The sequence below is a fragment of the Ipomoea nil genome, unplaced genomic scaffold, assembly GCF_001879475.1.
Source record: "Ipomoea nil cultivar Tokyo-kokei standard unplaced genomic scaffold, Asagao_1.1 scaffold3047, whole genome shotgun sequence".
Classification (NCBI taxonomy): Eukaryota; Viridiplantae; Streptophyta; class Magnoliopsida; order Solanales; family Convolvulaceae; genus Ipomoea; species Ipomoea nil.
Genome location: NW_017619475.1, coordinates 213,405 through 239,991, shown reverse-complemented (window position 1 = coordinate 239,991; position 26,587 = coordinate 213,405). Strand labels below are relative to the sequence as shown.

General features: G+C 35.0%; 1 protein-coding gene and 2 pseudogenes across 1 annotated transcript; 2 read left to right on the top strand and 1 right to left on the bottom strand.

Annotated features, from left to right (window-relative positions):
* The first annotated feature begins 7,638 nt into the window (after window positions 1–7,638).
* On the top strand, window positions 7,639–10,523 carry LOC109163866 (11S globulin seed storage protein 2-like). Its single transcript, XM_019312575.1, has 3 exons — window positions 7,639–7,902; window positions 9,207–9,896; window positions 10,030–10,523. Exons 2-3 carry the CDS (start codon window positions 9,307–9,309, stop codon window positions 10,184–10,186), a joined length of 747 nt encoding a protein of 248 aa, XP_019168120.1. The 5' UTR covers window positions 7,639–7,902; window positions 9,207–9,306; the 3' UTR covers window positions 10,187–10,523.
* A 5,837-nt stretch (window positions 10,524–16,360) lies between these two features.
* On the top strand, window positions 16,361–19,469 carry LOC109163843 (annotated as a pseudogene).
* Window positions 19,470–22,989: 3,520 nt separating this feature from the next.
* LOC109163857 lies at window positions 22,990–26,277 on the bottom strand (annotated as a pseudogene).
* Window positions 26,278–26,587: the final 310 nt, after the last annotated feature.

Sequence of the window (26,587 nt, the reverse complement as noted above, 5' to 3'; positions counted from 1 at the left end):
CGCTGCCTGCCTTCTGTGAGCGTGAAGCCATGGTGATTGGCTCAACTCTAAGGAGCCTCTTCGTGTCCACGCGAGCGGAAGCCGAGCGCAGCGACTTCACAGGCGCGCACCACATGTTGTCCTTGGCTCGGGCTTCGCTGCTACAGTTTGGATCCAGCCTGACATCGGCGACCGGAAACAGCCCCAGGGGCGCTAATGGCTCAAATCCAAGATCTCAATGGGGCGCCGATGCTTCAGACCTTAACCTCAATAAACTTCTCTTATGAAGAAATTGTTGTTGACGATGAGTGTGGCGAACAAACCGGAACTTCCGCCCCTTTGCCCGGGCAGTTGCGGGAGTTTTGGGTCACATGAAGGAGGTGCGAAGTGGAGCGCTTCGATCTCTCTATCACGTATCTACAATTATGTTACTTCAAACACAGTGTCCACGGCTTGGGCAGAATATCGGATGAAGCATTATCATTATTCATATCACAACGCCACCGCCGGAAGTAGAGCCATCTACATCGCTCTCCGAAAGCGACACGGCAAAGATGGCGAGACTCTGTGACAGTGCCCGCAGTGGGGGAGGCAGTTAGACTGAAGCGGGGTTCTCTAAGGAAGCCCCGGCGTAATCGCAGCTGCAAATTGGAATAAATCAGAATAGCAGCAATGTCTACCATTGTGACAAATACAACTGTAGAGATTGTGGTTCTTAACAATGTTATTGGGTCTGTTTATGGGAGAATGGCAGCAATTTAGAATGCATGTGAGAGATTTCTGGGGCAAAGGCGATGATGCGTGAGGCACATTCGGCCTGGAATAGTGGAACTAGTGACCGGAATATTGTGATCTCTTTGAACTCTTGATGAAACTCTAACCGCTTAGAGCCTGCTTGAATCATTTTTTGGATCACCGTGATAACTCCCTGGCAGTTTTTAACCTCACTATGAACCCGTTTTATCATGCTCAAAGTGACGTAGCAGCAACAAAACACCTCCACCAGAAAGTATATTGGAGATGGATATTGGACAGGAGCATCGCTACCCCTTTGCGATTCGGAGAAATGCCTATTGAGATAAGTCTAAATGTATATGTGGTGATGCATCACTTGCAAAGCTCAAATTAATGACTACGATCACCAAAGATTTATGGCTTTTCTTGCAATTACACACCTTATCTCATAGCAGGCTCCACAGTTTTCTGCATCACTGAAGAATATTAGGCTCAGAGCCGCCATGCGTGGGGAATAAATTCACTTAGCTGGTATTCCTCAAACCTACAAGCTCTGCTAATGATGCCCTCAAGGGAACCATGAAGGAGGCATGAACCTCTATGTCATGGCAACATGATGTGGACCAAGCTAAGCTCAAACTGCTTTTGAAATCATGAAGCAAGAATCAAAGGAATCTGCTGCAGTAAGGGGGAAACACACCGTGGTTTATTATTTTTTATTATTATTATTATTATTATTATTATTATTATTATTATTATTGGTTCTCTGGCGTTGTGAGGTCCGACCTCGCCTGGGCAAAATAATTAATATATTCATTGTCACGGTCCTGCGTGCCGGCCCTGACCTTGGCACTCCCTAGCGGTGGTACGGGATTCGCCCCCGCCCACTGCTTGATGGAAGAGCCTATTATTGGCATATTCCATTTATGTTGGTCCGACCAACAATCTGTTTTATTAGAATAAAATATTTGTTGGATTGCAAAATTAGCCCAAGTTCGAAAAATTTTTCCATTCCGAGGTGGGAGAGAGGCCAGGACCAAGGACTCCAGACCAACGGTCACTGAATTTAATTCCAATTTGTTCGAGCTTGCTCACTCTATTCCCTAAGGGTAGGCACGGGATCCGATCCCGCTAGCTACCCGACGGAAGAGCCTGACGGCCCGAGATCAAAGTGCTCGGTTCGAAGGGCTATCGTATCCTAAGGGGGCACGAGATCTGACCTCGCGTACCAACCCCGACGGAAGAGCCTAACGACCCAATGTCAAATGACTCGGGTTAAAGCGCTATCACCCTAAGGGGCACGAGGTCTGACCTCGCGTACCAACCCCAACGGAAGAGCCTAATGGCCCAGTGTCAAATGACTCGGGTCAAAGCGCTATCACCCTAAGGGGGCACGAGGTCTGACCTCGCGTACCAACCCCGACGGAAGAGCCTAATGGCCCAATGTCAAATGACTCGGGTCAAAGCGCTATCACCCTAAGGGGGCACGAGGTCTGACCTCGCGTACTAACCCCGACGGAAGAGCCTAACGGCCTAGTGTCAAATGAATCGGGTCAAAGCGCTATCACCCTAAGGGGGCACGAGGTCTGACCTCGCGTACTAACCCCGACGGAAGAGCTCGGTGGCTTAGTCCGGCAGGACTCGGCCCAAGCGGCTTGCGCACCCTAAGGGGGCACAAGGTCCGACCTCGCGTACCAACCTCGACGGGAGAATCCGATGGCTTAGTCCGGCAGGACTTGGCTCATGCCGGTAGCGCACCCTAAGGGGGCACGAGGTCCAACCTCGCGTACCAACCCCGACGGAAGAGCTTGGTGGCTTAGTCCAACAGGACTAGGCCTAAGCGGCTAACGTACCCTAAGGGGGCACGAGGTCCGACCTCGCGTACCAACCCCAACGGAAGAGTTTTTGGACCAAGAGTACCCTTGGTCAAATAACTACATACTACGTAAAAAAAAAATAAAAAAAATAACGCGAGCAAGAATCTAATAAACGACCATGCGTCGTCTAGACAGCCCGCTCTCGAACGGAGAGGACTCGAATCACGGATTAAAGTGCGAAGCTAAAAGCTTAAAAGGTGTTGGAATAAGCGAAATATTTTTTCAAGTTGACCCTGAAGCATTCATCCAAGCATGGAGTCCCGAGCAGTTTCAATTGGGCCAAACGTTTACTCTCTCGTTGTCGACAACTCGCAACTCAGAGAGTGGGGGATCGACAAGAATAAGGAAAAGAAAATGAATATTAGTCGCAGAGACAAGAATTGTATTCATATATTGTGTAATGCTATTACAATAATTAGATTGAATGTCCTAAAAAGACAAAATGGAATGCTTTTATATTTAGATTACCTGTAATCGCCTCGTGAGAAAACGACGGAAGGTTACAACCACCATAGACCGCACCTTGCGCCGCACAGATCGCACTAGCCGAAGATTCGGTACCTGGCCTAGGCAGCCAGCGCTGGGCTCGACCCTAGGCAGCAAGTGCTAGGCTCAGCCATGTCGTAGTCGGCTAGGCTCGGCCAAGGCTCTACTTGGCCCCAGAGCCCCGGGGCTGTTCGGGTTTAGTTTCCTTCAAGTCGATCCGTACCGGATCCATTTATAATATATCTATCATCAGTCTCCTACTCTTTGAGCTGTGAGAAGTCGTCAGTGAAAGAGAGTATTCCTGCTCCGACCTTGATCAATCAGGTATCGCGCCTTGTCCACAATACCTCCAACAGATGGCTCGCATTTGAAGTCTTACACCGCTAAGAATTCAAATTAAAATAAAACATTATCCAATCACAAGTCTCATCCAATCACAAGTGTATATATGCCTTGGGAATTCCAACACCATCTCTACACTCTAAAGTCACATCCTTCTCCCTTCTAAATTGATAATTGGTAATTTCGTTATAGTCAAGGGACTATTTCAGTAATTAACTCTTTTCAAAATACAATATATTCATTTTCACAATTTTAATGCAATAACATTACAATTACTGATCTCAAATAGATTCATTAATGGAACACTGAAAGTTCATTTTAACAATATTGGTGGTTTATTTGATAATACTGAATGTTTAGCTTTACAATAATAGTGCAACAATATTATAATATTGATTTTCATTTCAAAAAGGCAGAATGTTCATTTTATTAATATTGGAAGTCTATCAATAAACCATTGAGATTCAAAATATTTTTTTATATGCATGACTATTATTCGATCAAAAGATCTCAATGAGATATTTTTAATAATATATTTTATATCATTGATTTTATTTATAAAAAAATAATATTTAAATGGACTATATGCAAATTGATGTTATTTTAATTACCATACAATATTGTTGTAATGAACATACAATATTATAATAATGAACTATGATATATATATTTTAATAAATTTAATAATATAAATATATAATAAACATAATAAACCATGGTTCACAATATAATTTGGCTTTATCTGCTAAATCACTAAGTTATTATGATTTACATCATTTCACATGCTCTGACAGACCGAAGTGTATGTGAGGATACCTTAGAGTTAAGGATTCAACTTTTGGGAGAAGAAAAATACGGACTAGAGAAAGGAAGTTTAAAGGGAGGGGAAAGTTTTATTGAAATAATAAATATAAATTAATTAAAAAGAAAATAAGTTTTAGAATGTTTTATTATTAATAAAGTAGATACGTAGAAAAAATTCACGGGAATACGGGTCGTTATATTGTGGACCGCGGTAGTAAAGAAACGGAGCGCGCATTTTTTTGTATGTTAATTACCAACTGATACTATAGTATATATCTAAATCGACACTGCCTCACGTATTATTTTTATATTCAAATGAAACCGCAGTTATATCAAAATGATACTGTAGTTGTGGTGAAATGAAACTAAATAACACTTTACATATTTGAGTGTATATTGTACAATGAAGCTGTAATTATATCAAAATGATTATGTAGTTGTGTTTTAATAAAACTATAGTGTATATAAAATAAAATTAAATAACATTTTCACATATTTGAGTCCATAAATATTGAATGGAACTGCAGTTATATCGAAATAAAACTGTAGTTGTGTTGAACTGAAACTGCAGTGTATACAAAATGAAACTGAATAACAGAATTACTTTTTGCAGAAGGGTGCGGAACGACGAGAAATGAATGTCGTTTCTTTTCATTAAACAAAACGACGTCGTTTTGATGTGCGATGCGTATTCGATTATGCACCGCGGTGCACGATATAATTTTTCCGGGAATACGAACGCGAAGCCCAGACTAGTATTTCATAATTTTTATCCCGAGAAAATTACCGATTTGGTCCCTCGACTATGAGGATTTCACCAATTTGGTCCTCGACTATCAAAATTACTCAATTTGGTCATCGACTATGACATTTTTACCTGATTTGGTCCTAAGTGTTATTTGCAGGTCAAACCTAAAAGGCAATTTTGGGATTTTAAAAAAGTATCTTCCTTCTTATTCTCTAAATCTAAGTCGTTTGTTTTATATAAATAGGTTATTTGTTTTCGATAGCCGTCGCAACGTCAATATGTAACCAAAATGCAGTGAATCATCTTCATCCAGCTATAAGAATCGAATGATGTTCGAAAATGGAGATGCTTATAGCTGGAATTTAAATGATGTTGGCACAAGGCAGCAAATGTTTGAACATCATTCGATTATTATAGCTTGATGAAGATGATTCAGCACTTTGGTTGCATATTGAAGCTGCGACTGCTATCGAAAACAAATAATCTATCTAAATAAAACAAACGACTTAGATTTAGGGAAGAAGAAGGAAAATGCTTTTTTTAAATCTCAAAATTGACCTTTAGGTTTGACTTGCAAATAACACTTAGGACCAAATCAGGTAAAAATGTCATAGTCGAGGACCAAATTGAGTAATATTGATAATTGAGGACCAAATTGATGAAATCCTCATAGTAGAGGGACCAAATCAGTAATTTTCTCTTTTTATCCCACTTCCTAAAGTTGTCCCAACAATGGCCAACCCTTCATAAAAGCAATTGTACCTTGGGCCGAAGTTGACATTGTATTGTCAATTCTGGACACTCATGGATCAGAGTACACCTTGCAAAGTAGGCTCGAGTCTAAAATACACAATTTGTATACTGAATATTTACATATTGAATGTTCATAATTTATATACACAATTTATATATTTAATGTTCACAATTTACATACTTAATGTGCACAATTTACATACTAAATGTTACAATTTACCTTTTACAAAATTGTGAACATTTAGTATGTACGTAGTGAACATTTAGTATGTAAATTGTGTATTTCAGATCTGGGTCCACCTTGCAAGCCGTCAATTCTGATCCAAAAATTAGATATTTACTGTTAACATATTATGTGTATTCAGTTAATAAATTATGTGTCTATAAATAAATTGAAGATACATAATTTTTTAACTACAAACACATAGGCCTTGTTTAATAACATAGTTAGCTTATCAACAAATTTTGACTTGTTTGACTACTATTAGCTGTTTGACTTGGTTAAATAACCAATATAAGTGATTGATTAATTAGTTTTTTTTTTTTTTGGTAACAACTTTTTGTTCCAAAACGCTAAAATTATATTCAAAAAGTTACTAAAAACAACTTTTTTGGTCAGCTTTTTGATAAAGTCATTTTGAATGTAATCATCTAAGTATCAGCTAAGAGCTAATTTACTAAATATCTCTCTATAATTAACTAATTAATGCTATCAAATAATCAAACTCACTAACCCAATTAACTAATAGCTATTTACCAAAAACCCTTATAATAGTTATCAGCTAACAGCTATTTACCAAACACCTCATAATATCGTTAACTATTTCACATAATAGGTTCACAACAAATACATTATATGTTACCTAAATATTAGGTATTTGTAGTTAATGTGTTTGTATTTAATATGAATGCATGTCAAGGATGAGTGTTTATAATGCAAGGTAGGCTATACTTTGGCTCATGAAAGAAAAATCCCAAAAAAGTCAAATTCCCCTAATTGTGTAGAGTAGAATTATAGAACCAAACGTAACTCCAACCATGCATGGTCACCCATCTATGATCTATCTTCCTTTATAACTAGCATAACCAAGTTGTCTATAATCTATACAACCAACGATAAGAAAATATCTTTCATTCCCTTGCCCAATATAATCTGTGAGCGGGTGGAGCCAGGATTTGTTGGTGCAGGAGGTCAATCATAATTTGAGAGAATAATAAAACATATTAATATTTATTTAACATATTTTAAAATACATCATTATATTACAAATCTACTAAAATTTGGAACGTCTTCTAGAATTCAATGGCTCAATACGTGTAAATGAATTTACATCAAGATCAATTCTTTTTGTCTTTTCTATTTCAACTCAAACTTCCGATGCTCACAGTGTTATTATTATTATTATTATTATTATTATTATTATTATTATTATTATTATTATTATTATTATTATTATTATTATTTTGACAAATCAATTGAATTAACTAAAACTGAAAAAAAAAAAATAAACAAAGAGTAAAGTAGTATAAATTTAAAAATTTTGGTAGCAAAATGACAATTTATTATTATAATAAACACAATTGCAATGTATTTCATTTGCAAATTAAAAAATACAAAGATTAAAGTAGCATAAATTTAAAGATTTTGGTAGCAAAATGACAATTTATTATTATAATAAACACAATTACAATGTATTTCATTTGCAAATTAAAAAACTAACTAGATAACAAATTAGCAATCCACTAAGTTACCTAGAAGCTTGCTTGGAGGGGGCAAAAAAAAAAAAAAATAATAATAATAATAATATAAAAAAAATTTAAAAAAAAAAAAAATGGTTGGGGGGCCAACCTGCAACTTTCATGTGGCACAGCTGAGTCTATTTAATTAATAACCAAAGGGTTTACTTCTTACCTCTCCAAATGGCTAGTTTGTATTCCTTTGTGTATGCCTTGGCTTTGCTTGACAGCTTAGCCACGAATTGGGCGCATTCCTTAGCACCCCAAATGGCTGATCAAACCATTTATGAAGGAGAGGGTGGTGGATACTACACTTGGTCCACTTCTGGGGCTCCTTTTCTCCCCCAGGCAAAGCTTGGTGCCGGCAACTTGGTTCTGCAGCCTAATGGCTTGGACTCCCTCACTACACAGACGCCAAAAAGATAGGCTACGTTCTTCAAGGTATGCATCGAATACTATACGCAGAAAAGTGCACACACACCAATAGTTATACGGTGGATTATGGCTGTGTCAACCATAATGATACATCACGTACAAATATGTATATTGCTAATGAAGTATAATTAAAGTGATATTTTAGTGTTGTTATAACATACATGAACCTATAGTAGTAGAATTAAAATGATACTTTAATAATGTTGGTATAATGAACTTACTGTGTGTAAATAACATTTTTGGCCTCCCTGAATTATTTCACTTTTGAAAATTTGGTCTTTGTTAATTGATTTGAACAGATTTAGTTCCTTAATTGTTCATTATGTTGCACTTTTAGTCCCTTTGATCTTATTATATAATTATCAAATTCTGTTAGTAAACTTTTTTTATGATGTTATTTTGTCAGTTAGAATCAATATTTATGGGAATATTATTTTTAATAGTGACTATTAATTCTAAATAACAAAAATAACTCCATATGTTAATAGATTTTTACAATTATATAATACTAGGGACTAAAAGTGCAATATTATGAGTAATTAAGGGACTAAATTTGTTTAAATTAATTTACATGAAACTAAGTTTTTAAAAGCGAAACAATACCGGGGCCAAAAAGTGTCATTTTCCCTAAAATTAAACTAGATAACACATGCATGAAGTATAATTAAAATAATTTTTTAGCATTACTATAATGAAAATTAGTGTGTGAAAATAGAACTAAAACAAAGCTCATATCATGATCGACGCACATAGCTAATGGCAATTTATATCGTGCACCAGGGCGCGCATTGCATTGTGTGCCCTGATGTAAAACGACGTCGTTTCAATTTTGTTTTTTTTTTTGAAATTTCGCTACCCAGTGTTGGTGGTTAATTTTTCTTTAAAAAAAAGTTCATTCAAAAATGTACATAATTTTATACTAGAATACACATAATTGTATACATGAATGTACATAATTGTATAAATAAATACACATAATTGTATAAAAAAAATACACATACCTGTATAAAAAGATGCACATAATTGTATAAACAAATACACATAATCACGTCAACTCCTGACATAACTTACCAAAACGACGTCGTTTTAGAAGGCACGAAGTGCACAGTGCTATGTGCGCCCTAGTGCAGGGTATAACGATTGCATAGCTCATATATACCATGATCCACACTCCTACATGAACTATTATGGACCACAGTAAAATTCCCTTCACCCCCCTCCCCCCTCCCCACACATATATAGTGTGACTGCTGTATGCTAATCATGGATTCATGTGCTGATGATGTGCAATGTGACACTTGAAAATGAAGGTAGTTGCGTGGTTGGAATTATATCTCCGAACAGTACCACTGAGAAGGTAGTCAAAATCGAGAAAGGTGATGCGATTCCGGTGGGGTTAGGAGCCGTCTCATGGTGGTACTTGTATTCTTGGGAGACACCACCGACTCCATTATCGCCGGCCAGTTCAGCTTCTATTTCTCGACCTTCCAACTTGGCGGTTTCTCCACACAATTTCTTGCCAAAGGTTTTGGCTTAACCGCAAGTGAATCCAAAGCCCTATTCCAAACCCAAAATGCTACCATCATAACCAAACTTAAAGCCAAAATAAACAACTCAGATTTCCAAAACAATAACCGAAAAGATATGGTGTTCAATCTAGAAAATACTTCGCCTTTAGCCAACATCAAGAACGGCGGATCTCTGGTTTCAGCCACGGCTGGGAATTTCCCTTTGCTCAAGGACGTTGGCCTAAGCGTTTTCCTCGTAAAACTCGAACCTGATTCAATGTTAACTCCGGGATACACGCAAGATGGCTCATATAAACTATGTTATGTCTGGAAGGGCAGTGCTCGGGTTCAGATTGTTGGCCTTAACGGTCAACTGGTTTTGGACGACAAAGTTGAGGCTGGCCAACTTTTTGTCGTACCCAAATTCTTTTCTGCCTCACTCATAGCTGATAAAGAAGGACTCGAACTTGTGGCTACCTTAACATCTTCAGAGTGAGTAACACATATATTAATATTAGTAAATATAATATTACACACTTCTGGTGCTGCTCTATCTAGATTTTTTTTTTAGTTATTTTAATTATTTTTCTTTTTTGACAAAACTCTCTCTCTCTTCTCTTTTCAGGCCAATATTAGGGAACTTAGCTGGGTATGGATCAGTTTGGAAAGCTTTATCTCCTTCAATCCTGAAAGCATCCCTAGATCTTAGTGTGGACGACGCAGACATTTTCAAGGCCAAGATAGTGGAAGCCCCAATAATTAACCCTCCCAATATTAATTAAAAAATTTCGTTTTACTTGCATACATATTTACGTTTATTGTTCTGACTAAATTAAAATAAATGGTGAAATTATTGCCTCTGTAATAATTTGATAGCATGTTATATGATGGTCCGGATTTAGAAGAATAAGTTAGATGAGGTCAATAGGCTTATTAGACTTTCTAAAACATTTTGTGGTCAAGTGGATGAAGTGACACTTTCAAATGGGAGGTCATGTCCCCCTCAGGGACGGTATTGACCCTTTGAGTCTTTGTGCTTCAATATGTTAAAAAAATATATTTGAATAGATATTACAATGTAATAGTTTCAGTAGTAATTAAAAAAAAATCTTTGAAGTTAAGTAAATAATCAAACTTACATGGGCATTTTTTTTTTTTTAATTTAGTTTGGGCTGTGATTTTTTTTTTTTTTTTTTTTTTGGGGCATATTCAATTAAGACTTTATAAACTTACATGGGCATATTCAATTAAGACTTTATAAAGTTTCAAAGATTTTTAAAGTAATAAATTTTGTATCTCTAATCTCTATAAAAAAATTGACTTCGTAAATTCTATACAAGTCTATAAAAGTCAATATGACAAATATTTATAAATTTTTAAAAAAATCATATTAAAAAGCCTACAAAAGTACGTAATTAAAACTCTAAATTAAATAAACCTTAACAAACATTTCATAATTTCTATTAATAAATTATTTATAATTTGCATATAAAAACTTTTATAATATATAATATATTTTTTATGAATCATAAATAAATTAATGTATTGCAAAAAAAAAAATAAATAAATAAAAATTGATTCCCACAGAAATATAGTGTGCATGTATATATTAAACATTATTCAACCATAGCGATCATGTGGTGACATATTTAGAAACATATATGATGGATATATTAGGAACGGGCTCGGAGCAAACGGATCCGAGAAGGCGCGGTATAAGGGGCCAAGGGCGACCCCAGCATGGGCTGACTAAGGCCTCGGCTGGAGGCCGACCGCGGTATTTTATAGATTGAGAATCAATCTGTTTATGACCTTGCACCTGGTCTTGAAGGATAATGGATGAAGGAATGTCAAAGCTAAAGTACTTTGAGAATTACAAAAAACAAGTGTAAATGGAGTTGAAGGGAGAGTGGGAGATTGCTTAGGGGATTAAGGAACTAAGTTTAGGAGCAAAGCAAATGTAGATTATGAAATTGCTTCACATCAATTGGTATCACCAACTTTGATCATCATTGGGAAGGTTGTTGCACTTTCACCATTGTGGCCACATTCTACTGAAGGGGCTCCGATCTTGGTTGAGCCCAAATTGTAGGCGGAGATCATGCACTCATGATGGCCTGCAAGCGTTATTTGCAGGTAATAATATAGCTTACTGCTTTTTTGAGCTGAATCTCATAATGCTACTAACGATTCTTTAGGAAGAAAAATGACGGTTTGATTTACAAGCATCGGAGGAGCAAAATGAACAACATTTTCTTTGGTCTGTTTAAAGTGTAGATGGGATAGGCAAATCTTGATTGTGGCTGTTCATTTAGTTACCCAATAGTAGATTAATCATTTTCTTCAAGGGATGAGGAATTTCAAATTGCAGCTTTAGGCTTTGAATTAAGGTAGGTGTAATTTTGAATCCTAATCAATATGGAGTTGGAAATTAGTCATCAAAGTGGTGTATTTAATTCTTGTTCTGATGAATGGAATAAAAAGCAAATTTTATTTTCATTTCTGCATACAAATGAACTTCTTCTGTATGGATGGCCTTAAATCTTCGCATAACTCGTACTCTGTCAATTACTCAATTGCCCTCTTTTCCCTCCACACCCGCAACATGCCGTCTTTGCTTCTCTGAAACCTTAAAGCATATATCTTTTAAGGACCTCAAGACCTTATGAGACGACATTCCAATGACCGGATATATTATCAAGTTGGGAACATTATATTCCCACATAAATTTAAGTCTTTGATTTTTTTTATTTTTTTTTCCATGTTAATGGAAGAAGTCTATATTTTTCATATATCTCAGACTAAGGGTCAAAACTTCAATCATTATTGCATGGACCATGGTCTACACAATTGTGTGGACCATAAATGAAAGGTACATTTTTAATATACTAAGGGTACATTATTTATATACATAAGGTACATTTTTTGAAAGTACATTTTTAATATACTAAAGGTACATTATTTTATATAATGTACCTTCAGTACAAAAATAATGTACTTATAATATATTAAAAATGTATCTGATATTCATGGTTCACACAATTGTGTTGACCAATAATTTGCCTCAAAACTTAATTCCTAAGAATATACACATTAATCCCTAATATTATGCTAAATATATTCCTACTAATGTCTAACACTATCTCTCAAATTAGAGCATAGATATTGATCATATCTAACTTGTTACATAAGTAATTTACTCGACGACCATTCATGGCTTTGGTAAAAAGATCTCCTAATTGTTCTCCTATATCCACAAAGTTTGTAGAGATTAGGTCTCGTATATTTTTTTTTCACGAATGAAATGACAATCAACTTCAATGTGCTTGGTTCGTTCATGGAAAATATGATTGGTTGCAATATGGAGAGCCTCCTAATTGTTCTCCTATCTCCACAAACCTTGCAAAGATTAAGTCTTATTGTATTTTTTTTTTTAACGAATGAAATGATAATCAACTTCAATGTGCTTGGTTCGTTCATGAAAGACAGGATTGGCTGCAATATGGAGAGTCGCCTGATTGTCACACCATATAGCTTCGCAGGAATAGGAACCTTGAGTCATATTTCATTCAAAATGTAATATATCCACAAGATTTCACAGGTTGCTTGTGCCACTGCTCTATACTCTGACTCTGCACTCGATCGTGATACAACATTATGCTTCTTGCTTTTCCACAAGATCAAGTTCCCACAAAAAAGACACAAAATCCAGTTGTAGATCTCTAATTCTCCTTAGACCCAACATAGTCTGCATCTGCAAAACACTCAATCTTCATATGTCCATGGTTTTGATATATAATTCCATGCTCTGGAGCCCCTTTCAAGTAGTTCAAGATTTGTTCAACCGCTCTCTAATGGTCAACAGTTGGAGATGCCATAAATTGACTTACAATACTGACTGAGTAAGTGATATCAGGACGGGTTACAGTAAGTTAGTTTAGCTTACCAACCAATCTTTTGTATTTGTTTGGATCATTAAATAGCTCCCCCTCTGATGTCAACTGTGAATTAGGGATCATTAGAGCATTGCACGACTTAGCTCTCAGTTTCCCTATTCCTGTAAATAGATAAAGTATATATTTTATTTAGGAGAGAAATATACCTTTCTTACTTTGTATTACCACGACGCCTAGAAAATACACTTTAATGTACCAAGATCTTTAGTTTAAAATTGATTATGAAGAAAGCTAGGTCTTAAGAGATATAATACGAACGGTGTCTCTTTTAGTGATGACAATGTCATCCACATAGACCACAAATAGGATAATACCTGCTTTGGAGCGTTTATAAAAATTAAACAGAATGATCAGACTTTTCCTTTAACATGTCAAACCTCTCAATGGCTTGGCTGAATTTTCCAAACCCGGGCTTTGAAGGCTTCTTAATTAATATGATTTTTTTCATGTATTACTGCCGGAGAATAAGGTAGCTTGCTTGGAAGGCTAATAGAGTATTTTTTATCAATTTTATTTTGTAATGTTCTGCTTACATAGTTTTAATTGTGCGACAGTACAATAAAACCACAATTCAAGCAAAGATTACAACCAATTGTTGATCAAAATGATCTTTCAAGGATTATCAATGGATAAGTAAATCCTCTATCGACAAAATATTTTATAATCGTACCTAGTTTGCATATCCAACAAGATGCATGTTTGTAATTTAGCTATGTCTCTGGGGCTACCTTTAAACGATTGACATGTCTGCTTGTCAATTTATATGAAGTTTGAACAAGCCTCACGAATCACAATTGTAATAGCTCACAATATACCAACGATACTATAACGATTTATTCAGAATTTGTGCTTTATCTAGCTCACAATATATAAAAAATATTTACTTGCAAGTGTTATTCTGTATAAGCTAGATTTGTTCAAACAAGGACTTCACACTGTAAGACCTGGTGAGATTGAGGTCTCCATTCCAAAGTAAAGTAATGTAGCAAAGTGGTGGCTGGACATCTCAGTGGGGTGAGCATGATCAAAAAACAAATAATCTTTAACATCTTTGCATAACTCATATTCTTTCAATGGCTCCCTTTTCCCACCACATCTTGGTATTCCTCTATAAGGACCACTTCCGCAACATGCCCTCTTTGCTTCTTTGAAACCTTAAAACATGCAACAACATAAATCTTATGTAAGCACTGTTGCAAAAATCCCGCCTAGGAACCGATTAATCGGCGCCTAGACACTAGGCGCTGGCCGGTCGCCTAGCGTATCACCATAATCTGTGGTCTAGGCGGCTGGCCTCCTAGGCACCGACTAGGTTGCCTAATCGGTCAATTAATTATTGTTCCATTTTTTTTAAATGTGTTATTTCACTCAAAAGAACATCGTTTTGAGCGGAATAACCCTAAATTTATATATACTCATGCTGCAACTTGGGAGCTGGGGAAAAGATTAAAAATACCTACAGTAACATACCATATCTAGATGGATGATGAATAATGTTAGTGATGGCTGTGAAGAAATCGAAATAAGAATACTTAAATCCCTTGTAATGTGTTGTCTAGTATGGTGAGGTGTTTTGGCAAGGCCTTATTGTGAATCTTTGCCAAGTCTTGGAGTTCCTTGAAGCATCCACTGGTGTTTTTTTGTTGAATGTTGAGAGCCCTAGTAGATGGTAAGCACCCTAAAGGTATCACAGAAAAAATGACAAATTTTCTCCCTCCATCCTTGTATATTTCCTGTCAAAATAGATTAACGATATATATAATGCTGGCTGGTCATATATATGCTTGTAAAAGGAGTTGATACCAATTTAGTTATCGACTATAGAGTTTTTTTTTTTCTTTAAATTTAATTTTAAATGCCTTTTGGTGTTTTATTGAATCATCGACTTTGATGGTTTTATCTAATTGAGTCCTCGTTGATTAGAATCAAGAACTAAATCAAGAAAAATCACTTTCTATACTCAATGACTAATTTGATAATATAAAACCGCTATAGCAAAAGACTAAAATAGGTATTAATAGAGTGGAAAATTATCACGTTGTATAGTTATAAATGACTCAATTAGGTAAAATGATCGATACGGATGACTCAATCAAGCACACAAAAAGATGTTTCTGACTTGGCAACTGTGCCTGCAACACAGCAAAAGAACAACTTAACCTATTATATGAAATCGAACTGATACTTGTTGGCATAGACTTCAATATAAAAAATGGCAGCTGGCCTCAAAGAATGAGTTAAGAGTAACAGTTGCAAATAACGAAATAACCAACTCCTCAAGATTCACTCACATGTATTTATGCTCACCATTGAATCAGTCTGAACCTTCTAACCCTCGATTCTTGAAAATGAACTTCAGGGGAGATCTCAACCCGCTGTTCCCACCAGGGTTTGAACCCCCACCCCTTTCTGCCGAATGCGAATGAATTTGCTCAGCCCAATGGGCCTAATGGATTTCATGATCATGGGCCGAATGGGCCACTCCATCCCGACTTTGAGTTTCCTGAGCGAATGATTCAAATAGAGCACGAAGGGGAAATTATCAGATTTCCGCTTGAGGTAGTCAGTATGGACAATTTAAGGGAATCGGTCGTATTGAGGTTGGCTCCCCTTGCTGTTCTATTATGAGGATGGTGGCCAGCTAATTAGGATTGCCTGTGACTATGATCTGCAGTACTACATCCGCCTCTCTGCAGGGCAGCCGATAGTGACTATACTAATGGGTTCGACCTATTAAAAATGTGTTTGTTTTTTTTGGGTCAAAAGACGGGCTGTGAATTGTAATATAATAATGAGTACACTCATTAGTCATAGAACTTTTTGACCCAGAAGATACTTAGTATGAAAAACGTAAAAATAGCACTGTGTTGAATGTTGCTGTAGAATTGTGCTTCATGATTTGGGAATTTGGTTGCAATTTGTAGTGTTTGTTAAGTTAATGTTGCTCTAGAATGGTTTTTCATATATTGGGACATTTGACTGCAATTAGACTCTCGGATTATGAGGATATGTGGTATTGGCATGGTGATCAGGGAGGTAATTATACTGTTAAAATTGGCTACAAAACAGTTGTGGGAAGTCTCAATGATAATACAGAGACTCATAATTGGTTGCGCCTATGGAAATTAAAAGTACCCCCCAAATGGAAAACATTCTTGTGAAAGGCTTTGAGTGGTATCCTCCCTACTACAGCAAATTTGATTATAAAGAGGGTGGAAGTACAACCAACATGTGCTATGTGTGGGATAATGGATGAAGACACAATGCATGCTTTAGTAACATGTGGTTATGCAAGTTCCATTTGGGCGCAATCTCACCTCCCAATCCCCATGATGGCAACAAATATTTTTCATACGTGGTTTAGTGATCTATTAAATATTTTAGACACTAACCAAATTGTTCACGCAGCTGCTAATCTACAAATCAACAACAAAAGTAAACAAACAAACGTGTTAATGAATATCAAATCCAATAGTAAAATATAACATTTTTTAACTAAACGTCACCTTATTTATATTTTTGATCCCATAAAAATTAAATCACTTCCATATTTTTACCAATATTATTTTTGTCATATTTGTTGCACAATTCTTTTTTGAGGGTTATGGACTGGGTTGTGGCTTGGGTTCACATAGTGACTATGTGGACTAGGTCAACCCAATCCATGAACAATGCAATACTTATACCGTGTACTATGTTTCACGTAACAAGATAAATCACTCATTAAAATTCATTATTTTTAATATACTACAAATTTATCTTGCAAAGTGAACCCAAAAGTGTATGATATAATTTGGCAAATTATGCTGTGCATCCGTATTATTAAAAACGTGCGTCTCCCTTAAAAAAAAAAAAATTCAGGTTCGATTCCCAGCAACAACATATGAACTAAAATTCCAGAATCGATGAACTAAAATCTATGAACTACAATTCCAAAATTGATGAATTATAATTCTATAATCAATGAACTAACATTCCAAAATGAATGAACAACATAATGTTGTTGCTGAAAATCGAACCAGATTTTTTTTTAAAGAGAAGACACACGTTTTTAATAAAACAACGTCGTTTTTGCATCTGTATGCTCCATGCATGATGCATACGGATGCACAGCATAACTACTCATATAATTTGCCATGAACAATGCAAATCGCTACTATAGCCACCGAGCAAACCCAGCCCATCTGCCACCTCTACATCTATTTTTATTTTTAATTTAATCGCATTACACCCTTAAATTTAAATATGTGACGAAATTAAAATAGTAAAACTAAATGTAAGAAAAGAAAATACAAATAAATACCACTATAGTTAGATATTAAAACTAACGAAATTAATAATGTCTGCTTCATGAATTTTGCTCAGTAAGTAATAGGATTAATATTTGATGCACCGTCGGTGTATAGATGCTATACACCGGCGGTGAAGGAGAAGATGCCACATTATTAAAAAACAAAGTCAATATTAACCGGGTCCTTTTTTTGTAAATATCTAAGACTAAATGTCAATAATTATATATCTAATTATTAATAATTTTACACTTGCAAGTTCAATTCCACGACAGTGACAATGAAACCTATATCATCCTTATGATTAATAATATTGTTAACATGTTCTTACTTAAAATTAAGAATTCTAATTGAATTAAAATTTTTTAATTTTAATTAACAAAAATCATCATAAAGATGGAATATAACACTTCTTTCGGTACTCTTTTTTTCTTAATGAGATAATATAATGTTCCATCTCTGGACATCCAAGGGAGTCAAGGTTATACTTTTACACCTATTTGACAATATACCATAATAATTTTTCTTCATGTAAAAGCATAAGCATGTTATCTATCCATCATCATTCCATAAATGACCTTTTTTTTTGTTATCTGTAGGTACTATCAACAATTATAAAACACGGGCAGCTCCTTGACGAGAGAGCTTTCCGCCAAGAACATAACATTAATTACCTTCCAAAGATGCAAAAAATAAGCAAACTCAATCCAAATGAAAGAAAAATTAATTAATTAAGAACAAATTGCACTTTTGGTCCTGTGAGTATTAGGGTACTGACAATTTGAGTACGTGACTTTCAAAACTCCCAATTTAAACCTTTAACTATGCAATTTTTGGCAGATTTGGTCCTCCGGGCCAAATTGCCGGCCAATTTTGGCCGGAAAAATTAAAACTATTTTTAATTATTTAATTATGAGGACAAATTGGTCATTTTAGAGTCTTCTTCTTCATCCACCCCTTCTTCTTCGTTCTTCTTCTTCTTCATCCTTGCACTGGGAGCCCGATGGTGGATAGAGAGAATTGTGCCCCTTCGATTTGGCCCCCGTCACCTCCACCGCTATCCAGATGGTGTTCGGAGACACGGTGGCGATTGCGTTGATGGCCCCCGAAAAATTTGAGCCGCGACGAGTACGCCTCTAACCACCCCTCTGGCAGGATTGGCAAGAGCTTGATCTTCAAGGTGAGACAATTTTTCTCAAACCTTCATCGCTTATGAAATGTGAACATAAGATTTGATCGGAATTCGCTTATCTATTGATTTGCCTGTTTGGATTTGGTTTCTTTGATAGAATCCTGTTCATATTTGTGCTTAGAAATTCTGATTATTTGATATAGGGTTAAGTTTTGCAATAAACCTTAGAAATGAAATCTTTTCAATCCAGTTCATTAAATTATATGGAAGAAAGTTAACAGGGAAGTTTAATCACATGAAGAGTTAGTTTATGATCCTATAGATTTGATTGCTATTGAAATACATTTAGAATTTTGTTCTGTTGAATACTTGAATTGATGAATAAACGAACACAGATTGAAGAATTCTGTGTATCTATAGGAAGGAAAAACTAGACTTGACAGAAGATACTCTTTTGCAGGTGAAAGATGTAATGAAGAAGAAAGAAGAACTTCCAATTTGCAATGAAGGAGATCTCATTATGGACCAGTTAGTAGAATTAACGAGCAAAGGATGTGGATGCCTCCTCGTTATTGATCATGATTATCATCTGCTGGGCACATTTACTGATGGTGACTTGCGTCGCACATTGAAATCTAGCGGCGAAAGGATCTTCACGCTCACAGTCGGAGAGATGTGTAACAGGTAATCTCACTGGTTATTGGATTTGATGCTTTTTACACTTTGATTTCATAATCCCCGAAAAATGGATGATATTATGGTGTCTGGTTGTTCTAATGAGTCCAAGAGGAGGATCGGATCGGATCGGAGATTAATTTGGCTCCCAGTGCAAGGATGAAGAAGAAGAAGAACGAAGAAGAAGAAGAACGAAGAAGAAGGGGTGAATGAAGAAGAAGACTCTAAAATGACCAATTTGCCCTCATAATGGAAGAAGTCTATATTTTTCATATATCTCAGACTAAGGGTCAAAACTTCAATCACTATATTCCTACTAATGTCTAACACTATCTCTCAAGTTAGAGCATAGATATTGATCATATCTAACTTGTTACATAAGTAATTTACTCGACGTCCATTCATGGCTTTTGTAAAAAGATCTCCTAATTGTTCTCCTATCTCCTATCTCCACAAAGTTTGTAGAGATTAGGGCTCTGTTTGGCAAACCTAGCTGAAAAGCTATAAGCTAGGAGCTGATAGCTGAAAAGGAGCTGAAAGCTGAAAAGCTATAAGCTCGTAGCTGAAAATTGAAGAGCTGTTAAGCTAGCTGTTATGATTGAAAGTGTTTGGTAAAATTAGCTTTTTGATAAGCTGATAAATGTAAAAAGACTAAAAAGGACATCTTCATAAAATTTAAATTAGTTTGTTTACATATTAAAATTTAACATTTCGTCTTCCAAAAAAAGTAAACATTTTTTAAAATAAAACTATTAGCATGATCATGATATAGCACCCCATAATGAAGTAGCAATATTGTTGCGAATCTCCTTCATCTCCATAGAGGTGTGACTTAAATTTTCATTGATGGAGATATTACTACTCGAATTCTTCCGAATATAATTATGTAGTACAAATGTGGCCATAATAACGTCAATTTGGATCTCCTCACTAAATTGCGACATTTTAGCAAGTATCTTCCATCTCTTATTCAATATTCCAAACGATCTCTCAATACAACTTCGAAGAGAAGATGTGCACGACTGAATGCTTCTTGAGCATTAGTTGGCGGCTCTTGTTCAAATTGAGATTGAAGCCATATTGCTAATTTAAAAATAACAACAACAACAACAACAACAACAACAACAACAATAATAATAATAATAATAATAATAATAATAATAATAATAATAATAATAATAATAATAATAATAATAATAATAATAATAATAATAATAACATTAATAATAATAACATTAATAATAATAATAATAATAATAATAATAATAATAATAATAATAATAATAATAATAAGCTAAAGTTTCACCATAATTGTTTAGCAGGAAGGGATTGACGTGAAAGTTCGGATAGGGGAAGAGAAAGGGTTTTAATTCATAAGGTTAAAATATGTCATTACTTTAAAATAATAAGGGTAAAGATGGAAAAAAAGTTAGGAAGCTAGTAGCTTATTTTGAAACGCTACTTAAAGTAGTGTTCCAAAATAAGCTCTTATTTTAAGCTAGGAGCTTATTTTGGGAACATTACCAACCAGAGCTTATAGCTTATTAGTAGCTTAAAATAAGCTATAAGCTCCTAGCTTAGTGTTGCCAAACAGAGCCTAGGTCTCGAATATTTTTTTTTCACGAATGAAATGACAATCAACTTCAATGTGCTTGGTTCGTTCATGGAAAATATGATTGGTTGCAATATGGAGAGCCTCCTAATTGTTCTCCTATCTCCACAAACCTTGTAGAGATTAAGTCTCATTGTATTTTTTTTTTTTAATGAATGAAATGATAATCAACTTCAATGTGCTTGGTTCGTTCATGAAAGACAGGATTGGCTGCAATATGGAGAGCCGCCTGATTGTCACACCATATAGCTTCGCAGGAATAGGAACCTTGAGTCATATTTCATTCAAAATGTAATATATCCACAAGATTTCACAGGTTGCTTGTGCCACTGGCCCACTGCTCTATACTCTGACTCTGCACTCGATCGTGATACAACATTATGCTTCTTGCTTTTCCACAAGATCAAGTTCCCACCAAAAAGACACAAAATCCGGTTGTAGATCTTTAATTCTCCGTAGACCCAACATAGTCTGCATCTGTAAAACACTCAATCTTCATATGTCCATGGTTTTGATATATAATTCCATGCTCTGGAGCCCCTTTCAAGTAGTTCAAGATTTGTTCAACCGCTCTCTAATGGTCAACAGTTGGAGATGCCATAAATTGACTTACAATACTGACTGAGTAAGTGATATCAGGACGGGTTACAGTAAGTTAGTTTAGCTTACCAACCAATCTTCTGTATTTGTTTGGATCATTAAATAGCTCCCCCTCTGATGTCAACTGTGAATTAGGGATCATTAGAGCATTGCACGACTTAGCTCCCAGTTTCCCTGTTCCTGTAAATAGATCAAGTATATATTTTATTTAGGAGAGAAATATACCTTTCTTACTTTGTATTACCACGACGCCTAGAAAATACACTTTAATGTACCAAGATCTTTAGTCTAAAATTGATTATGAAGAAAGCTAGGTCTTAAGAGATATAATACGAACGGTGTCTCTTTTAGTGATGACAATGTCATCCACATAGACCACAAATAGGATAATACATGCTTTGGAGCGTTTATAAAAATTAAACAGAATGATCAGACTTTTCCTTTAACATGTCAAACCTCTCAATGGCTTGGCTGAATTTTCCAAACCGGGGCTTTGAAGGCTTCTTAATTAATATGATTTTTTTCATGTATTACTGCCGGAGAATAAGGTAGCTTGCTTGGAAGGCTAATAGAGTATTTTTTATCAATTTTATTTTGTAATGTTCTGCTTACATAGTTTCAATTGTGCGACAGTACAATAAAACCACAATTCAAGCAAAGATTACAACCAATTGTTGATCAAAATGATCTTTCAAGGATTATCAATGGATAAGTAAATCCCCTATCGACAAAATATTTTATAATCAAACCTAGTTTGCATATCCAACAAGATGCATGTTTGTAATTTAGCTATGTCTCTGGGGCTACCTTTAAACGATTGACATGTCTGCTTGTCAATTTATATGAAGTTTGAACAAGCCTCACGAATCACAATTGTAATAGCTCACAATATACCAACCATACTATAACGATTTATTCAGAATTTGTGCTTTATCTAGCTCACATTGGCCCTGTTTGGTAAAATGGCTGTTAGCTGATAGTTGTTTGCTGTTAGCTGATTGTGTTAATTAGAAGGTATAAATAGTTGATAACATTAGGTGATTGTAGAAAAGTGTTTGGTAAATTAGCTGTTAGCTGATAGCTGTTTGGTATAATTTCTTTTCTCAAAAAGCTAATTGAAAAAGTTGCTTGGAATAGACTTTTGAATTTTAGCCTTTTGGAGTTGCAAAAAGCTAATTTATCAAACATTTATATTGATATTTTAACTAAATCAAAGAATTAATAGTGGTCAAATAAGCCAAAATTGATCTATAGGCCAATTTTTTACCAAACAGGGCCAATATATAAAAAATATTTACTTGCAAGTGTTATTCTGTATAAGCTAGATTTGTTCAAACAAGGACTTCACACTGTAAGACCTGGTGAGATTGAGGTCTCCATTCCAAAGTAATGTAGCAAACTGGTGGCTGGACATCTCAGTGGGGTGAGCATGATAAAAAAACAAATAATCTTTAACATCTTTGCATAACTCATATTCTTTCAATGGCTCCCTTTTCCCACCACATCTTGGTATTCCTCTATAAGGACCACTTCCGCAACATGCTCTCTTTGCTTCTTTGAAACCTTAAAACATGCAACAACATAAATATTATGTAAGCACTGTTGCAAAAATATATCCCACTTAGGAACCGATTAATCGGCGCCTAAACACTAGGTGCTGGCCGATCGCCTAGCGTATTACCATAATCTGTGGTCTAGGCGGCTGGCCTCCTAGGCACCGACTAGGTTGCCTAATCGGTCAATTAATTATTGTTCCATTCTTTTTTAAATGTGTTATTTCACTCAAAAGGACATCGTTTTGAGCGGAATAATCCTAAATTTATATATACTCATGCTGCAACTTGGGAGATGGGGAAAAGATTAAAAATACCTACAGTAACATACCATATGTAGATGGATGATGAATAATGTTAGTGATGGCTGTGAAGAAATCGAAATAAGAATACTTAAATCCTTGTAATGTGTTGTCTAGTATGGTGAGGTGTTTTGGCAAGGCCTTATTGTGAATCTTTGCCAAGTCTTGGAGTTTCTTGAAGCATCCACGGGTGTTTTTTTGTTGAATGTTGAGAGCCCTAGTAGATGGTATGCACCCTAAAGGTATCACAGAAAAAAATGACAAATTTTCTCCCTCCTTCCTTGTATATTTCCTGTCAAAATAGATTAAGATAAATAGATATATATAATGTTGGTTGGTCATATATATATGCTTGTAAAAGGAGTTGATACGAATTTAGTTATCGACTATAAGTTTTTTTTTTTTAATTTAGTTTTAAATGCCTTTTGGTGTTTAATTGAATCATCGACTTTGATGGTTTTATATAATTGAGTCCTCATTGATTAGAATCAAGGACTAAATCAAGAAAAATCACTTTAATCAATGACTAAATTGGATATTAACCACTATACTCAATGACTAATTTGATAATATAAAACCGCTATAGCAAAAGACTAAAATAGGTATTAATAGAGTGGAAAATTATCACGTTGTATAGTTATAAATGACTCAATTAGGTAAAATCATCGATACCGATGACTCAATCAAGCACACAAAAAGATGTTTCTGACTAAATCCAGAAAAATCAGTATAGTCCATAATTAAATTGAGTATTAACTTTGTTGTCTAATGGCACTAAGGTTGCACAGGTTGTGGGTTCGAGCCTCAGTGGAGGCGGCATTGACTCTTTATGCTTTAGTAGGTTGAGAAAATAGTTATGAACAAATACTATATTGTAATAGAGTCAGTAGCACTAAAAAAAAAGTACATTTAATTTATGAGGATACCTTGATGACATTAGTGAAATTACGAATGACCATGTCAACATATTGGTGATGGGTATATGAATGAAAGATGGTGGAATCTTTGGTAAAGGGGTTGAAGTAGTCATTGCTGCCAATGCTAAGCATGTACACAGCACTGGACAGCAGTTTGTTTGATTCATTATCACCCAACTTCCCCTTCAATTTTTTTGCAACATTCTTGAAATATTCCACTTGTGTTTTAAGATTAATCACCTGCCATGCATGCAAAAATCAAATAAAAAAAAAAATTCAAGAGTTCAATTCATGTACATATAAAAACATTTGGTCCTAAATTTATAGTTAGCAATTCATTTGTAGTTATAGGTAGCAATTCATTTGTAGTTTTTTTTTTCTTTTCCTTTTAGAACATCCTATTTAGTTCTAGTATTATTTTGGCATGACCATTTTTTTTCTTTCGTCAATAAAATCGTTGAAATTTCATAAAATACAAGGGCATTTAGGTCTTCAATTATGATTTTTTCAAGAAAATAAAAATAAAGATATAACAGGTCAACCCATTCTTTTTTTTTTTTTAAAGAAAGATCGAAATGTCATAATATTTAACCACATTTCAACAATTTTGTTGACAGAAGCTCAAAAATAATCATGCCACAATAATATTAAAACCAAATGAAGAGTCATTATTGCATGGATCATGGTCCACACAAGACCAGTTGTGTGGGCTACAAATAAAAAAATACATTAATTGTGTACATAAAATTCATTATTTAAAAGTACATTATTTGAGTACTAAGAGCATAATATTTTATATATTATCAAATAATGCACATTTACATTGTACTTTAACATATTAAAAATGTACATTGTATTCAGTAAAAAATACATTATTTGAATTTTGAAAATATATTATTTAGTATAATGTACATTCAGTACACAAATAATGTATTTTTAATATATTAAAAATGTATTTTTTTTATGGTTCACACAGTGTTGTGTGGACCATGGTCAACATACAAAATTGTCTCATAAAGATGTTTTGGAAAATGACTAAAAGTGGACTGTCATTATAAATTTATGGCAAAAAATAAAATTAACTCAAAAATAAATTATGGAACATCATAAATATCGACGACGCACAAAACCAGAAAAAGGTTTCAACAAGACTGCCAGCGCCAGCTGATGCAAAGTTGACTCCATTAATGGTAATTCTGCAAACTCGGCTGTGCAACCAAACATAACACGTAATTAAGGGCGACATCAATCAGTGAGTTACACTGACGTTGATTGTGTTTGGTAAATAGTTATTAACTGATTGGGTTAGTGAGTTTCACTGTTGATAACATTAGTTGAATGTAGAAAAATATTTGGTAAATTAACTAGTAACTGATAGCTGATTACATGTAAAATTACTTTATCTAAAAGCTAATTGAAAAAACAGCTTTGAACAATTTTTTGTATTTTAACATTTTAGAGTAATAGACTCTTACAAAAAACTAATTAATAAAAAACGGCTAATAGTGATCAAATAAATCAAAATTAATTGATAAATTATGTTACCAAACAAGAGCATTGTAAGCTTACCAATAAAATCTGGGATGAGACGACCATCAGAAAACCTGCCTGTTGGGTACTTGAAAAATGATTCGCCATAGGGCGGAAAATTAGCCTGGTTATAAGTGGTAGTGTTGATGTAGTTATTGTTGCCAGGATCGAAGATTGAGTCTCCAAACACAAAGAGAGCTACATGATAATTATGATGAGCTAAGGAAATGATGTTCACTGGAGGAGTAGCTAAGCTGCCAAGCAAAGCTAAGGCAATAATGACGACATAGGAATACAAACTAGTCATTTCAAGGGTCGTATATATGTAGTTGAGAATATATATTAATGTTCTTTAAGGATGACAGAATTTATAATGCGATTAGCAGAGGAAGTTTAATTTGGGTCAGACATGTAGTTGTTTTCTAGAGGCATCGTTACTGTAGTGTCCTGAACATGTGTTCCAGCGACGGCTTTGATTAATCAACTCAGAAAAATCAAGTTTGACAGGCGATTTCTTGGGTTGAATAATATATACATATATAATTAATTAATGAGTTAATGTCAATTTTTATTGGCAGTTCATTTTTAGTACTTTTTTATCCGAACATCTTTTTTTG